Source organism: Vombatus ursinus, unplaced genomic scaffold (genome assembly GCF_900497805.2).
Source record: "Vombatus ursinus unplaced genomic scaffold, bare-nosed wombat genome assembly UNPS02014798.1, whole genome shotgun sequence".
Taxonomy (NCBI): Eukaryota; Metazoa; Chordata; class Mammalia; order Diprotodontia; family Vombatidae; genus Vombatus; species Vombatus ursinus.
In genome coordinates this window covers 20,519,898-20,538,846 of record NW_020954576.1, presented here as the reverse complement: position 1 = coordinate 20,538,846, position 18,949 = coordinate 20,519,898, and the positions used below count along the sequence as shown (strand labels likewise).

Genomic DNA, 18,949 nt, shown 5'->3' with positions numbered 1-18,949 from the left:
CCTTTCTATATTCATCTTCTTTTCCCTTGAGGGATGAAAGTATCATTAAAACAAGTTATTTGGGGCAGCGAGGTGGCGTGGTGAATAAAGCTTTGGCCTTGGAGTCAGGAGGACCTGAGTTCAAATCCAGCTTCAGACACTTAACACTTACTAGCTGTGTGACCCTGGGCAAGTCACTTAACCCTGATTGCCTCACCAAAAAACAAAAAAAAAAAACCAAACCCAAAAAAACCAAGTTATTAGTTGCTTTGAAGGATATCTGAGGAAAGATCCACTCGATAGGCATTTATTAAGTTCTATGGTAAATGCTGGCAAAAGAAAAGAAAAAAATATAGTTCCTGCCCTCAAGAAGCTTACATTCAATTGTGCAAGACAATATGTAAACAACTAGGTTATTTACATATACCTACAAGATACCTACAACATACTACAATATGCATCGTAAATGGAAAGCACTCATGAGGTGGAAGGCATTAGAGTTGGGGTGGAGGTGGTGCTGGAACCAGGAAAGGTCTCCCAGAGTAGGTGGGGTTTGATCTGAGTTTTGAAGGAAGATAGAGAAACTAAGAGGCAGAGGTGAGGCAGTGGTCTAGGTATGGGTGATAATTAGTGAAAAGACATGGAAAGAGGAATTGAAAATAGGTCAATGTTGCTGGAACAAAGAGTATATGAAGAAGAATAAAGTATAAGAGGACTGGAAGGGTAGGAAAAGGTCAGGTTATTAAGAGCTTTAACTACCAAACAGAAGAGCTTATACTTGATCTTAGGGGTACTAGGTAGCCACTGGAATTTGATAAATAGGGACAGAGATAACCTGGTCAGACCTATGCTTTAGAAAAATCACTTCCAAAACTGAATAGAAGATGGATTGGAGCAGGGAGAGACTTAAGGGAGACTTGAGCTATTGCAATAGTCATTCCCCAATTAATAAATTGTCAGAAGATATGAACAGACAGTTTTCAAAGGAAGGACTCTAAACTGTCAATAGCTATATGAAAACTGCTTCAATTCACTGATAATTAAAGAAGTCAAATTAAAGCAACTATGAGGTCCCACCTCATACCCACCAGATTGACAAAGCTGACAAAAAGGAATGTGACAAATATTCAAGGGGCTGTGAGAAAAATAGGCACATTGATACATTTTTGGGTCCAGTCATTTCTGGAAAGCAATTTGGAACTGTCTCCCCAAGTCACTAAATGCATCAATATCACTACTTGGTATGAATATCCATAGTGATAAAAAAGAAGGAAACATTTGTGTAAGAATTATTAATTATTAATATACAGTACTTTTTTGTGGTGGCAAAGAATTGAAAACTAAGAGGGTGGCCATTAATTAGGAAATGAATCAACAAATGATGGTATATGACTGTAAGGGAATACAATTGTGCTGTTAGAGATGAAGAAGATAAGGCTTCTGAGAAATTTAGGATCACTTATAAGAAATGATGCAGAGTGAAGAGAAGAGAACCAGGAGAATGGTTTATACAATAACAATATTATAAAGACAAACAGCTTTGAAAGACTTAAGAACTCTGATCAATGCAATGATTCTGTGATTCCAGAAACCAGATCATGATGTATGTTAAACACCTGCTAACAGAGAAGTGACGGACTCACAATACAGAATGATTTGTAAAAAGCAGCTACTGCTTTGTCAACCCCATAGTTCAGATGCCTTTTTTCTTTCTTTTTTTTCCCCTTTGGAATATAATACAGGAAGGTGACTTTATCTTCCTTGTATGTTAAGAATCCCAGAGAAAGACCTGGCTATTTGGGGGATAGTTGATGGATATAGAAAGGACTTTTATAAAGGTTTTGCACTCCTATTCTGAGTGTTAGTTTTAGGCTGCTAAAGTAGATTCTAATAATATTGTTTATAACTTTAACAAAGCCAAATCAGTTGCCTAGAAACTAAGAACCATTCTAATATTTGTGGTAGATGCTATCTACACCATTATATACCAGACTGTCCTCTTACATGGGTTGGGCTAATTGATTCGCCTTCAAAAGTATTGAAACCCTTTTTGCTGTTCTTTAGTCATTTCAGTCCTGTCCAACTCTTTGCAACACCATTTGGGGCTTTCTCGACAGAGATACTGGAGTGGTTTGCCATTTCCTTCTCCAGCTCATTTTACAGATGAGGAAACTGAGGCAAACAGCATTAAGTGACTTGCCCAGGGTCACAGACTAATAAGTGTCTGAGACTGGATTTGAACTCAGGAAGTTGAGTCTTCTCTTTCCACTGTGCTCTTTGCACTGTGGCACCTCGCTTCCCTATTGAAACCCTACTCAAGACTTAATTGGTTAAGAGAAGTAAAGGCTCAGGATATTGACATAGCTTCCTGAGTACAAAAACAGCCATGAAGAGTTCAAATTCCTCCTCAGATTTCTGACTAGAAATCATTATGGGCAACACAGAAGCAGGGAAGCTACACTCAACTGAACCAACACTGTATTCCTTCCATGCTATGACTTAGTTACTTGAGGAAATCCATCTTCTCCCTGACCCTTCAATTGAGCTTGCCAATACTCTGCTCCTTCAACTGTTTGAGTCTCTCCACCCCTTCCTCTTCTCAAACTACAATGAGGTCCTCTCTTTGTAAAACATTCTCTTGGTAAAACAGCTTTTCATTTGTAAAATGTTTGTTGAGAACCAATAAAAAGAGGTTCAGGGGTTTGGTTTGGGAATCAAGTCTTGAAAACTTTGAACAATGTATGAACTCTTTAGAAGATTTTGTGTAGGTGGAAGGTTTCTGATTGACTAAGGAATTAGTTTGGGGTTGATGACTTAAAATTAAAAATGAAGTTTTATTAATGTGTGAAGTACTATCTAATGAAATACTGGTATTTGTTGGCAAGATCAAACAGAATAGAGACTCAAAGGTTTTATTTGGGTCTGTTTACTTGGGATGGAGGGGAAATGTTGCAAAAATATTAATATCTATTTTTGAGTCCCAAAACAGAAACTTTTCCAGTTGTCAACAAATCTGGATAGAATGGTTTGGGTAGGCAATGTGTCCTTTCCATTTCCAAACTATTCATTCAAACACAACCGTGGGCAGCCACCCTCTTCCAAACCTTAGTATACTCTGATAATGCAACCTGAAGCTGAGGGTACCTCTGCGAGACCCCATAAATGAGTCTGGTAGGCTCAGATCAGGACAGACATGCCACAAATTAAGGAACAGAAATAGATGATGATGCAGGATCACACAATCTCTTGGAGGATTCAGCAACATATCCCATCCTTATAGCTTAATACCGATCCCAGAAACATATTGGCTGTAATGTTGCAATTTGTAAACTCTGAGTTCTCTAGAAATAGTTAACTTGCAGAGGTATTAGGTCTGCACAAAAATTAGTATGAGTTCAATGGCAGTTATCCTCAAGGAATTAATTACAAGGATGAAAATGTCACTAGCTACCACACAGGTAATCTAGAACGATTTATGCAACAGGCAGTGTTTCGTGAGCTATCCAACAATTCCCCAATTTCAAGTGTGTTCTAGTAATCTTGTTGGCAGTCTCTGACTATAACTAGATAATTAAGACTCTCAAGGGTCTCTATTTGTAAATGATAAAAAAAACCTTGTTTTGCTTTTCATGTTTTAGTGTATATTCATTCAGTTTGTAGTCCTATCAATTTGTAGGAAGATGAGTAGATACTTTGTGAAAGGAAACACAGTAGAAGGTAATTATAAAATACAATCTGGGGGCAGTGGGCCACTATAATGGCTTATGGCATCTTTTTCAATAGGCTTTAAGAGCCAGGCATAGTGTGGCAACACCTGTAATTCCAGCAAGCAGGGAAACTGAGGCTGGCTGTCTTGAGCTTGGGAGATTTGAACTGCAGAAGACTAAATGGATGTCTGCATTTCTTTTCCCAATTTTTCCTCTACTTCTTTTGTTTGGCTTTTAAAATAAATTTTGTTTTTTTTTTTTTAAAGATCTCCTCCTTTAACTCTTCTAGGAATTCTTTTTGGGCTTGTGTCCAATCTGCATTTTTTTTTCCCTTCTGAGGCTTTGCTAGTAGATGTTTTCATGTGATTGTCTTCTGAGTTTATGTCTTGAGCTTCCCTGTCACCATCGTAACTTTTTAATGGTCAGATTGTTGTTGTTGTTTGTTCATTTTCCCTGCCTATTTCTTGACGTTGGACTTTATGTGAGAGTTGGTCTCTGCTCACCCCTGGGAGCTGGGGGGAGGGTGGCAGAATATCTAGCCTGAATTTCTGTCTTTTATGTCCTACTGCTCTCACAGATCAGTCTAGGGGCTTGTAAGTTTTTGGGGCTTCCAATGTGATGTGATCCAGGTTGAGGTCTGGTCACTACCCTCCTAGTCTGCGCTGTTTCTTACAGAGTAGAGCCCCAGCTCCCTTGTGACTGCAACCAATCCTCTCTGTCCTAGAACTGCAACCAGGAACTGGGGAACGGGCAACAAACCGCTCTGGAACTATGACCCAAAACTGGCTAATGAGCACCAGAGCTGCCAAATGGCATCTGAGTCCGAGCCAAGTGCAAGTAGAGGGTTTGCCTGGGATCTCTTTCAGACTGGGTGTTCGGTCCCCTTCCTGTCCTTGAGTGCCACAGCTGCTGCCACTGCCCCTAGCCAGCATTGCTGTCACTGCTTGGGTCACTTTGGACCTGGCATGCTCCCATCCAACCTCCACTTCTGTGTTCTGTTTTCTTAAGTTGCCCTGGGCTAGAAAAATGACTCATTGTGACTTTTTGTTGGTTTTCTGTGCAAAATTTGGTGTGATATGTTTTTATCAAGGTGTTGTTGTTGTTGTTTGTTGTTGTTGTGTGTGTTGGAAGAGTTTGGAAAAAATGATAGTTTTACTCTGCTATCTTAGCTCTACCCCCATGTGTTTAAATTTCTGATATGAGGCAATGCCATTTGGCATCGGCAAAGATCTCCTTCATCTTTCATCATTTCATTAGTAGTGCTTAATCAATTTGTGGTAGCATACTTTCATGAGATCTCCATCTTTTCCCTTTGACAACCTAAGGTAATGAGGTTGTGACATGGCTCACCCAATGACCAGTAATTTCCTGAGCCCTTAAATCAATTAATTCCTTCTCCTTTGACCTTGGCATTGGCAGGAAAATACCTCAAATACAACTCGATATATGCAATTTACTGGCTCATCCAGCATAAATTCTCCTGTATCTATAGTGATTTCTTTTTCTAGTTGGGAATTCCCACCACAGTCCAGAAATTCTTATTATCTTATTTCCAGGCACATAAGAGATGCTTCCCTTACTGCTCTGTTTTTCTTTGTATAACCAGGCCTTACAAACAGGAGTAATATACTAAAAGCACCAGACAAAGCAAAAAAGGTATAAACATGGGCTTAGAGCCACTGCTGAGTCAGTTACATAGACTCAAGTCTTTCTGTTGTCTAACTATTCCCTGACCCTATGTTGGTACTTCTCTGGGTCCTTCACCCCAACATAGTCCTTCTCTGGCTAGATCATTTGCCTGCACTCTCATCTTAATCAGGCTTGCAATGTTATCATGAAGTTGTTGTTCAGTCATTTTCAGTTGTGTCTGACTCTTCATGATCCCACTTGGGGTTTTCTTAGCAAAGATACTGGAGTGGTTTGCCATTCTTTCTCTAGCCCAGTTTATAGATGAGAGAACTGAGGCAAACTGGGTTAAGTCACATAGTAAGTGTCTGAGGCTAGATTTGAACTCTGGAAGATGAGGCTTCCTGACTCCAGGCCCAGCATTCTATCGCCTGTGCCACCTGGCTGCCCCATTATCATGAAGAGTGTCCCTTTAAGTTAAGAATTCTTAACCTTTTTTGTGTATCACGGACACCTTTGGCAGTCCTGTGAAGCCTATGGATCCCTTCCCCCTTTTTTTTCCCAAAGCGTACAATTAAATACATAGGATTATAAAGAACAGAAATTATATTGAAATAAAGTTATCAAAATATTTTTTAAAAGTTCACAGTTAAGAATCCCTACTCTGTCTATTAGTTTCTTACTCGAGCCTTGATTCCTTCTAGCCTGGGAGTTGGCACAATTTGTTAAAGTTTCTACTCAGGGATTGGTCCCACTTTTGAAATCCTCAGATTATTGTGAGCATATGATGAGATTACATGAAGACAAAAAAGAGTTTTGTTCTTGGTATGATTTACTCATAATTTCTCTGTATCACTCTGCTGAAGGAATTGCCTAAGTCCAAACAGACATTAATATTTCTCTCTCCCCTGGCTAGGGCTTAAATGCCAGTCCACACAAATGCCAGAATTTATTCTTCCTGCCTCTGGAACCTATGAAGAGAGACAGTGCCAAGCCTGGGCAATGTTTCATTGTTGCTGTCAGGACAGGACAATGCCTGAATGTAGCTAAGATGACCCTGCTGACCTATTACCACTCTACAGTCACTGCCTAGAGTTTCCAGAAGTGCTTACTTGACAGGTGAACAGGTAGAACTAATACTTGAAAGTGAAGCAGAAGCATTGCCTCCAGAGCTAGAAGTATTGTCAAAAGTTATGGCCTCTCATACTGGTATCCTCATGGCTAAAGGGAAGGTTGGTGAGCAGCTTCAAACAGAAGGCGAATGGTGGAATTTGTGGGAATTCATCTTGTCATGGGCTGCATCCTTGTGGTACCTCTTTGTCTAAACCCCTGTGTCATCTGCCTCTGAGGGTGGACAAGACAGGTGGTGCTTTTGTATCCATACCCCAGGGAAACGTACACTCAGATCAACATTCTGAACTTTTTGTCTTTTCTTGTCAAGAAATGCCACTGTGAGATACAATTAACTAATTTAGAGGAAAGAATCTCAGCATGCCAAATATTTTGGCAGCAGTTTATTCATAAGGGGGTTTTCCCCATACTTTTCCAACTACCCTACTATTGCAGAATGGTAGCCTGTTTAAATAACACTGACAGCATGGCATCATTGCACCATTCTTTAAATGGCACTTGGCACAGTGCCTGGAATACATGGTAGGTTTTAATAAATGTTTATTGGTTGAATAGACCATATTTAATTATTCCCCATCAAAGGCACAGAATTACCAAATGATGCTTTCCCAAGATATGCCTATGAAGTTGCTTGTCTTTCCTTCTCTATAACCCAATCCAATCCAATAAGCATTTATTAACACTAGTGTGTAGAAGGCATGACTTGGATTGTAAATGTGTGTCTCTGACTTTAAGTGCCATGTCCAATTCAAACCAAAGTCCTTCTGAATTCTGTGAAGGTTTTGAAGAAGGAAGGGAGCATTGGACCTGGAGACCTGTCTGAATACAGGCTCTGCCACTTAGTAGCTCTGTGATTTTGAGCAATTTACTTAATTTCCCTAGAACTCAGGTGTTTCAACTGTAAAAATGAGTTCTAGAGCATGAGGTTCTTTCCCATTTTTGTGTCCTGGATCCCTTTGGCCGTGTGTTGAAGCCTATGGCCCATCTTTTCAGGTGTTTTATGCCTACTGTTATAATTGAAGGAAATGCTAGATTTCAAGTAGAGAGGCTAATGAAAATAAAGGTGTAACATTTTTTTCCCATCCAAATTCACAGACCTCCTTCTGGAATCTATCTGTGGACCCCTGGTCAAGAACCCTCTCTAGTCTAGAAAATTGCTCTTTCTGGTTCTAACACTCAGTGATTCTGTGAGGATCTGATATTGCACATAGGTTAAATGTATTTAAGAGGAGTTAATAGCAGTGATGAATTGGTAGGTTTAAAGAGGAAGGAGAGGGGCACATGGAGTGGATAGAAAGCTGGCCTTGAAGACCTGTTATCAAGCAAGTCCCAACTCTGACACATACTGGCTATGTGACCCTGCTCAAGTTGTTTAACTTCTCTGTGCTCTAGGCAACTCTAAGACACATACTAAGTTTCAGAGGAGGCACTGACCTGCACTGGCAGACAGATCTTCCTTACCATGTGTTCCCCATGCCAGGGAAACCACAAGTCCATTCCCCGTCTCTATAACTAAACTGACTTTTATCACATTTTAAACCCTTTGTTTTTCATGTTGTTCATATTCAGGGAATGTAAAACACCACCAACTAAAAGACCTTCAAGGATAAAGAACAACAATAAACTTGGACTAACCCTTGGTGTATAGCCAGGCCAACAATAGGTTCTGGTTTTTATTCCAGTTACATTCGGAGGAATACCAAACTTCTTGTCAAGTTGTATGAAATCTGTCTTTCTCCTCAGGTAAACAGAACCTTTTGTTAAAACTACTATTCCTTCCTCTATTATGCAAACTTCTTCTATATCATGCCTTTCTTCATCAGTCAGGCTGTTGGGGGGTATTCTGATCTTCTCTGAAGTATTGAAAGCATCCTTTGTAAAAAGGGTCTCCCAATGGGAAACTGTAGCAACAGTTGCAGGAAAACAAGGGGGCCAGTCAAAAAGTATATTTCGTTCATCTTTCGATGTCATTTTTACGTACTCGGGATTCTGACTGAAAGTTAGGGAAACATAGGACAGTAAAAAGATATAGTCTGCGATAAAGCAGTCTTGTAAAGCTACTGAATTTCCTTTGATTTGCATAAAAAGGTTACTTTTCGTAAGTGGTATATGCGTTTCCCAGATCCTAAAAACAGAAAAATAAAGCCATGATTACCGGCAAGAATTAAAGATTCCTTTCTACCTTGTCCTGACCCCCCACCCAATCTTATAAACAGATTAATCTTACTAAAAACAATTATTTGAAGTTATTTCTGTATTCAGAAATCTTCAGTGGCTCATCATAGCCCATAGGAAGATCCTCAATGAAATTTTCAACTATCCCTCTCCACTCTGTACTGCAAACTCAAGCCCCATTTTCTCTATCAATATTTTCTTTTTTTTTCATTTATTGCTTTTTTTATTAATATATCAACACATTAAAATCTTGTAAGAACCATATTTTAATCCACTTCAAGTCCACTTGGAAGTGTTGTGGGCCCAACGTGGGTTATTTGTTTGCCACCTCTGCTTTACGTCAAGATTCCCAGACCACTAACATCACTTGATCACATATGGGCCACCAATAACCCAGACTTACAACAGAATAAAATATCCTTGTAACTAGTCCTAATAAACATCATTTATTCTTTCTTTTGTGATTCAGTAAATATTTGAAGATTCATTGTTATAACTGTCACCTCCCCACTCCTCACCTTGTATTCTGTAATCCAGCCAAACTGGCCCCTTTCTCTTTCTCAAACGATATACTCCATCTCTCATCACTGGACCTTTCTGCTGGCCATCCCCACCCCATTGCCTGGAATGCACACCCTCTGAAACTGTTGCATATAATCTTTTTTTTCCCCCTCCCAGATGCAACTTGAGCGACATCCATGTGAAGCCTTTTTGGCTCCTGCTAAGAATTACTGGACTCCCTCCCTAAGTACCTTGCATTTATTTTATATTTTGTATTTTTTTATATTTATTCTGCATGTTCTTCTATATGTTCCTTTTGTCTTCCTATTTGAATGTATGTTCCTTAAATAGTGAAGCTGGTTCATTCTTTGTATTAGTGGTATATCTGGTGTATAGTAAGCATTTAAGACACTGTCATTTGTTGATTGATTATCACTGTCAATGTTATTATTATTTGAATCTAAGGTTTATCATCAATTAGGATCATACTATTGGAGCACTGAAGGACCAATTAGTCGGGACAATGATAAAACCTGGTTTAACATAAAGTAAGTTTACTGAAATGGTACATACAAGAATAAGCTTATTTATCATTGGCAATGTTCTAACAAACTTTAACTCTCATAAGAGCACAACTCTGAAGTTTCCTTACTCACCCTTAAGTAATAAAAGGAAATGCCTCTGTGATGTGTGTCATCACCTTCCTGCTCTATGTTATTTGAAATATCCTCTGAAAGTGTTAAGATACCAGCATTACAATGAATAGCCTGGATTATTCAGAAACCTATCCCATCAATACTTTCTTGATTATTCTAGTTAACACTTTTTTTCTGAAGTTTTATGGTATTTATTTTAGCACTTAATCATATATTATTGTAGAGCTTGGCTCAAAGTCTAGAAGGGCTTGCTGGCACATACATATGTGTAAGACATTTACATGTGGCATATACACATCTGTCTATCATCTATCTACACATTAATTTATCTTTCTACAATAAAGGCAGGAATTTGAAAAAAAAAAGAATTGAGTTGTGGGGTAATTTACTAATGCCTGTTGTTCCTTTGCCTTTCTTTACCCCACCCATCCCAATGCCCATTCATTTGTATCAGAGACCAAAAATTAATTTCAAGACTGGAAAAATGAGTGGGTTGCAGACCAACTTGGTGGTTTGATGAAAGAGAAGTCCCTAAAATGTCTTACAAGCAGTGTAGTTTGGCCAACGAGGATCAACAAAAAATTTTTTAACCTAAAATCATACAAAGTCTTGGGATAGAGACACTGCCCTTGGTGACCAGGAAGTGTAGATTTAAAAATAGGCAACACATTTGTATGTGACTTCACTACATGACTGTTAACTGTATTTCCAGAATGTGAGGACTTTTATTCTGGAGTCTATCATGTCTGTGGCTCTGAGGTTAGACACAGTCTCAGGAGAAAAGCAGCTAATGTTTTTCCTTAGTCACCATGTAAGGATTTCATTTTCCTGAGGTTTCTAAGCCCTAAGATAAAAAGATGGATGGCAGACACCACTCTCTTAAAAAAATCTCTATTCTGAATTCAAACAACCACAACAACAACAAAAAAGGCATTTTCATACACACAGAACACAAAAAGAAGATACTCTATGCCACTGTGACTCTACAATTCATATTCTTTTGCTTAAACAAAGTATATAATAAATTATACATTCAGATAACTATCTCAGGAAAGTCTAAGCCACCACACTTCACTTGATCCCATACTCTGTGGTTGTCTCCCCCATGGCCTTGTTCACTATCTTGTAAACATAAACAGTTTTTCTTCCCCACCCCCATTCGTAGTTCTGGGTAGTTCTGGGTCCATCTGATCAACCCTGCTATCGTTCCATGATGAGATATGTCAGTCTATTCCCTTATGGTCTTATTCATCATTCCTGTAATCCTGTAATTCCTGGTCACCACTCTCCTTTGTATATTGTCTCTTCTATTGGAATATAAGCTCACTGAGGGCAGGGACTGTCTTTTCCTTTTGTATTTGTATCAGTAGTACTTAGCACAATGATTGGCATAAAGTAAGTACTTCATAACATTTCTTTCTCATTCATTCACTGGGAGTGGGGTCAGGGCTGAGGATACCCAGGTTCCATTATGAATTGAAGGACTTCCACAATGCAGGTGAAGGCCAGGAGTTTTATAGCAAAATGATTGCTTTCCAATCTCTGATATCACAGGCATCAAAGTTCTGGCAAGTATATGGGAGATGGCCAACCCACTATCAGTGATATTGTAAGGAAATGTCTATATAATGGAGGAGTGTTAGGTAGGAAGAAGGACCAAATCTAGAGCAGAAGCAACCATTAAGATGGAGCCCTAGTTTTCTCCCACTACTGTAACATTTTATGTATGTATATGTATGTATATGTATATATGTATAGATATGTATGTGTATAGATATGTATATATGCATATATGTATATATGTATGTGTTAATGTTTGTATATTTGAAATTAAGTTTTTCTAAGCTTTTTTCACCAACCTCAGATCATTCTGAACTTTAGTGTGCCTGTGTTTATGGGGGCAATGTTCTTTTACAAACTTCACTCTGCTATTTCATTAAATGCCTTTGTTTTCAAGCTAATTGTGTTTTCTGACTCACTAAAGGAAAAAGAAATCCACTGGTGGGAACTTGTGAGCTACTATTTTGAGTGCATGTACACTTGCAGAGGATAGCTCTTATGGGGACCTCACATGTGATGCACATTGTACATCTTGTTGTGTTAAAAAAAAAAAGAATAAGTTAGTGATTTGGGATGCCCCCCAGATGATTAAGTTGGCTGGAACTTTTGGTAATATGAACTCTGTTGGGAGGAGCTACCCTCTCCGCAGAACTATAAAAGTGAACTGAGAAACACACATCCCTTTTTTGGCTTCTAGCCATCTTTTCCTTTGTACCTCCTTTTCTCCTGTGCCCCCTCCCCCCCCCAAATGAAGCCATGATAGGTTGTGAGGGTATAATCAGATAATGGCTGCCTTAGAACAGAGTCACATGTTAGCTACATATCCCACCTACAGTTTTAAGGACAGAAGGCAGAGATCAGAGAACTGAGAGTGGACTTTCTTTTTTCCTTGTCCAAGAGATGAGAGCAGCTGAGGAAATGGTGGAGCATTCTGGAGAAGTCCATAGACACTAAATATATTTATCTGCATCGTCTCAGAGGGCAGTCCTAAGATATCGTCATTTCTAAACTCCTACTTCCTGGTTAGAGTGGAGAAAATTTCTGGGACAACATAATGCAAGAATCTAGCCTGGTAGTCAGAGAAGGAAATCTTCATAAGCAATGTTAGCTGTGGGAGTTGACTCAAAAGTAATTCCAAATTGCAGAGTTTGGGGACTTAGCCTTTTAGTGATAAGGAGAATTCTTGTGCAGCATGCTTGTTGGAGAAAGAATAGAGTTGCCCACATAAATCCCACTACTGGAGGATCAGAAAGACACTAAATCTACAACATGGGGAACAGAAGATACATTCTGTACTCCCTATTAACTGTGAATTATTTGGCTAGTGCCGGTCCAAAAGGAAGAGACCTACCTATTCAGTAGGTCCAAAGTATTTTTTTTTCTCCTGGGGATAGGGGAGTATACCTCTCCTTCGATCATACCACCTTGGAAAAACCAAAAACTTACACATCTCCAGAATTAGCTATGAAATCAGGACCATGAAAAACCTGAAGCTTGGGACAGTGCTCCCTCCTCCCCAGGAGCAAGGCACAACTTTAACAAAGTTAAAAGTCAAGAAATAGGCTGGAAAATGAGCAAACAACAAAAAAAAGGAATTGACCATAGAAAGTTACTGTGGGGTCAGGGAAGATCAAAATAAACTCAGAAGAGGACAACAATGTCAAAATGGCTACATGCAAAGCCTCAAAGAAAAATGTGAATTGGCATCAGGCACAAAAAAAAGACTTCCTGGAAGAGCTCAATTAAAAAAAAATCAAATAAGAGAGATAGAGGAAACATTGGGAAAAGAAATAAGAGTGGAACAAGAGAATCATGAAAAAGAGTCAACAATTAGGTAAAGGAAGCACAGAAAAAAAAATGGGAAAAGATATACAAAAATTCACTGAAGAAAACAACTCCTTAAAAAGCAGAATTGGCCAAATGGCAAAGGAAGGATGACAGCTCACTGAAGAAAATAATTCCTTAAAAATTAGAATTGGGCAAGTGGAAGCTAAACACCACGAGACATCAAGAAATACAACAAAACCAAAAAAAATGAAAAAAAGAAGAAAATATGAAATATCTCATTGGAAAAACAACTGACCTGGAAAATAGATTGAGGAGAGATATTTTAAGATTTTTGGACTCAATAACAAAAGTAGTAAAAATCACATGATTATATCAGTAGATGTAGAAAAAGGTTTTCACAAAATACAACACTCACTCCTTTTAAAAACACTTGAAAGCATAGATATAAATGGTTTTTCCTTATAATGATAAGGAGCATCTACTGAAATCCATGTGCAAACATTATTTGCATTGAGGATAATCTAAAAGCCTTCCTAGTAAGATCAGGAGTAAAACAAGGATGCCCATTATCACCAATATTATTCATTGTTGTATTGGAAATGCTAGCAAAAGCAATAAGAGAAGAAAACAAAATTGAAGGAATCAAAATAGGCAATGAGGTAATAAAACCATTTCTTTTTGCATATGATACGAAGGCATACATGGAAAATCCTAGAGATTCAACTAAAAAGCTAGGAGAAACAATGAATAATTTTAGCAAAGTGGTTGTTGTTCTTCATCCTTCATTCTAGAAGAGGACCAATGAGATCATGAGAATAATGTCTTGACTTGTGCATGAATTGGATATAAGTAGGGCAGAGCTGTGTAAAGTCATCAGCCTCACTCTCTCCTCCAGAGTTATCAAAGTACAGAGGCAAGACAAAAGTTCAAATAACTGGTGATGGTCCAGGGTGCCAGCAAATTAGTAGGATATAAAATTACCTTACATATATAATCAGCATTTCTATATATCGTCAATAAAACCCTACAAGAAAAGGTAGTAAGAGATGTCCCATTTAAAATAACCATAAAATACCTGGAAGTATATCTGCTAAGACAAACCCCAAAACATACATGAACATAGTAATAAAACATTTTTTATGCAAATAAAGTCATATTTAAATAATTGGAGAAATATTAATTGCTCAAGGGTGGGCAGAGCCAATATAACAAAAATGGCAATTTTACCTAAACTTATTAAATGGCATCTAAATTAAATTTTAAAAAATTTTATTGAGCTAGAGAAATAATAACAAAATTCATTTAGAAGAACAGAAGCTCAAGAATATCAAAGGAATTCATAAAAAAATAAACAAAGGAAGTAGTTTTAGTAGTACTGTCTCTTAAACTGTATTATAAGGTGGTAATTATCAATACTATCTGGTACTGGCTAAGAATAGAAAGATGGATAAGTGGAACAGAATAGACATACAATACACAGTAGTAAGTTATTTTAATAGCCTTATGTTTGATTCAAACATTGTAAAGATTCAAGCTTTTGAGATAAGAAGTCAGTATTTGGTAAAAAAAAAATTGTTGGGAAAACTGGAAAGCAATCTGGCAGAAATTGGGTAGAGACCAATATCTTACACCATTTACCAAGACAAAGCCAAAATGGATACATGATCTAGATATAAAGGGAAATATCATAAGAAAATTATAAAAACATGGAATATTACCTATGAGACCTATGGATAGGAGAAAAATTTATGAATAAACAAGAGGTAGAGAGCATTGTGAGATATAAAATGGATAATTTTGATTACAAATAAAACCAATGTAGCCAAGATGTGAAGGAAAACAGAAAACTAGGAGGGAGGAATTTTATAATCAGTTTCTTGGATAAAGGTCTCATATTTCAAATATATGCAGAACTTCATCAAATTTATAAGAATATGAATTATTGCCCAACTGATAGACAAAGGATATGAACAGGCAGTGTTTCAATGAAGGAATCAAAGTCATATGAAAAGATGCTCTAAATCATTATCTAAATCATTATTTATAAATGCAAATTAAAACAGCTTGGAGATATCATCTCACATCTATCAGATTGGCTAAAACAGGGTGGGGAACATTTTCAAGTTGGAAGGCCACATTAATATTTAGCTGTAATAAAAAAAGGCCACATTCAAGAAACTTCAATTAGATATACCTTAAAATGTACATTATTTTGTAAAAATCTAACTGCTATATACTTAATAATTTCAAAAAATGAAAACTATTTGTTAATTTTAATGTTAATTAACTTTTTAATGACTGTTGTGTCTGCCTTTTGTTGGAAAGCATTTGAATATTTGATAGCAGCATGGAGGTCTGCAGTTTCAGTTGATCCTCTAGATGGGTATCAGTCATTTGTGACCTTAAGGGTCTTGATTTGGGTTAGGTAGGAGGATGTAGATTCACAGCCATAAGTTGTTGGAAAGCAAGAAAGCATTTTTCAGGCATGTTACTGAAGGCATGGGGATTCTACTGCATTTTCTCATATTTCAATTGGATCTTTCTTAGTATCAAATGACTTTAAAATGTCATCTACTGAGAGCTCAACCAGTTCCATCTATAGTTCTTTAGGTGCCTTGGTAATATCAACTAGGTGAGGCTGAAATGCTAATTTGAGTGTGATGTCATGATTCTCAAAGTCAGTGAACTTTTCATTGTATTCTTCAATTAATAGGCCTGTAACAGCTGCGTATTCTTCAAATGATTCATATATATCATCCTGCTCATCAATGATGTTTGCTAACTGGGGTAAATATTCATCTGAAATTTCTTTTTGAAGAAGTGTTTTGAAAAAATATAGCTTTTTTGGAAATGCTTGGATTTTTTTTTTATTGCCAGATATCATATATAGACTTAGTTTTACCTTGCAAAGAAATATTAAGTTGTTTTGATCAGACATGATATCACACAGAAATGCAGCATTCCTATGGAAATCTTCTTTTAATAATTCGCAGTGTTGATTCTGTTCTTCATAAAATTTAACTATCTGTTCTCACAGAGATAAAATTTTGGTTAACACTTGTCCCTACAATAGCCAACGCATTTTAGAATGATACAGCAAATCCACAGTGAATACCTTATCATTCAACTTTAGCATGGTATGAAACTGACAATGCTGTGTTGCATTTGCATAAATATAGTTAACAATACTCATAACTTGTTGCAAAGTGTCACACAAAATAGTAGCTTTAGCACAGAGATTTTGCTGATGCAAGATATAATGAAAAGAAATGAGAGCATCTAGATCTGTTAATACTTTTTTTTCAAGTGCAATAAAACCTTCATGTTTTCCTGTCACGGAAGGGGAACTATGTGTATATACACTCACTAAGTTTACCAAGTTCAGTCAAACTTAACGACATTTATCTTTAAAGCTATTGAATATATCTATTCCCCGTATTTTATTTGCAAGAATGCCCAAAGCAAATAACTCTTTGTAGCAAAAAAAAATATTCTGTTATGACCTGAATGAAATATAAAACCTGTGCCGGGTAAGTAGAGTCAGTTGATTCATCCAAAGTAATTGAATAATATATGTTTTCCTTTTGAAGTATTGTGTGAAGATGTTCTGTTAAGTTGAAGGCTAATTCATGCTGCTGATCAGTTATGGTTCTCCTTGAAAGAGGCAGTTGTTTGTACTTTGAAATGTTATTAGGATCTAAGCATCCTACAGCTTTGACAATGCATTTTTTCACAATTTCTACATCACTGAATGACTTCCCTTTTTTCCTGAGTACATAAGCTACTTTATAAGTTGCTTCAGTGGCATTATTTCCAGGTCTTATTGCTACTTGAAAGAATTGTCTTTGCTTTTGCTTTTCATCTTTTAATTTCTGTAATACAACCTTTCACACCTCTCCCTCTGATTTAAAATATTTATGGTCCTTATGTGTGTTATAATGCTGATGAGCATTAAATTTCTTTAATGTTGATATTACAGTATTATAAAGCAAGCAAATCATCTTATCTTTAGCAGAAACAAGATAATATTGCAATTCCTCATCCTCATTAAAAAACTTGTTTTCTTCCTTCAGCATTTTCTTGGTCTTCTTTGATATGATGTGCTATTTAAGCAGACAATTAAAAATACTTTCAAGTTGTGCAACTATTCACAAATTCCACTTCAAACAGAAACAGAGTGTATTGTTGTCAAAAGCTGGTAACATACTGGCATACTTGACCCATGTAAACTCTCTACCAATCATGGCAGTAGTGCCAATCAGGTGGGGGAAGTTAGAACTAAATAATGAGTGTAGTAGCTGTCAATTTAGCCCTTACGGCTCACTAATGTTCTAATCATGCCAATCAATCTGGGAGGATTATTTTGTTAAAACTTATTTTATTTTTTGGTATCTTAAATACATTCATTTGAAAAACAAAATAAAAATATAAAAGATGAACAAAAATGTATTAATAAAAATAAAAAGATTTGTTCTGTAAAATTTGGATTCAGTCAAAAGTTTACACTTGAGGACCTAGATGGCCACATATAGCCTTAAGGCTGCTGGTTTCCCATCCCTGGGTTAAAATGATAGAAGTGGAAAATAACAAATGTTGGTTTTTGGCATTCAAGAGTGCCACTGATCCACTTTATTAATTATCCAGTATCATAATTAATAAAATAATTAATTACCCAGAAATTATGTCTCTCAAACTTTTTATATGTCACAAGCCAGAAGACAAAAGACGGTTGGAGCTAAATAGAAGAATGGCTCCAAAATGTCTCTTGAAGAGGAAACTGAAAGAATTGACCATCTGGGCTTCACCGCCCCCTCAAAGGCAGCAAGGAACATCATTTCATGAAGTACTTGATAGTCTTCCCTTGCCACTCATGATGAATGTAAAGAATTGGAGCCATTGTGTCAACATCACTTCCAGAGAATGAAGAGAAGGAGAATCAGTGGAACAACAATTTTAGGAATTTAAGAAAAGGTCAGAGTCCTAAAAACAAATGAGAAAAAGGCCTCCTTGTTGAGAATATGTGATGGGAACATAGAGGTTATAATATTTTATTTCTACCACAAATGACATCTTTGAGGACGCACACCTCAGTGAGAGGACTAAAGAAATAACATTCCTTTTCTACCCCTCATCCCAGCTAATGCTTATTGTTCATTTATTTTAAAAAACCTTTGCCCATCAATATTTCTATCTCACACACAACACCTCAAGTAGAATGAGGTTTTGCCTCAACCCACTAAAACTTAGGTGGTGCAAAGATCTTAAATAATGATTTTTAAAGATTATAGTACTTTAAAATAACTAAATTTCTGTTTTTATTGTACAATCAGATTGTAAACTTCATTAGATCATGAGCTCTTTGAGAGTAGGAATTGGTTTTTTGTCTTTCTTTGTATCTCCAGCACTTAGCACAGTGCCTGTCACACAGTAGGTGCTTAATAAATGTTTTGTTGACTGGACAAAAAAAGAAAATAACAAATGTTGGAGTGGATGGGGAAACATTGGGGCACCAATAAACTTGTAGTGAAACTGTGAACTGATCCAATCATTTTGGAGATCAATCTGGAATTATACTCAAAGAGTTATAAAACTATTTATACCCTTTGACCCATCAATACCACTATTAGGTCTGTTTCCCAAAGTGATCAGGAAAAAGGAAAAGAACCTTTATGTCCTAAAATATTTATTGCAACTTTCTTTGTGGTGGCAAAGAACTGGAATATGAGAGGATGCCCATCTGTTGGGGAATGACTGAGTGGGTATATGATTGCGGTGGAATACTACTGTGCTATAAGAAATGATCAGCAGATTGATTTAAAAAATATG

The 18,949-nt window shown here is 37.0% G+C and overlaps 1 protein-coding gene across 1 annotated transcript in view; it reads right to left on the bottom strand.

Moving 5' to 3' along the window:
- Positions 1–18,949, bottom strand: part of LOC114050108 (cation channel sperm-associated protein subunit epsilon-like) — a 190,545-nt gene that overhangs the window by 120,082 nt on the left and 51,514 nt on the right. Inside the window, exon 5 of the mRNA XM_027871681.1 lies at positions 8,079–8,568. Coding sequence (XP_027727482.1) covers positions 8,079–8,568 — 490 coding nt within the window. The remainder of the gene's footprint in view (positions 1–8,078; positions 8,569–18,949) is intronic.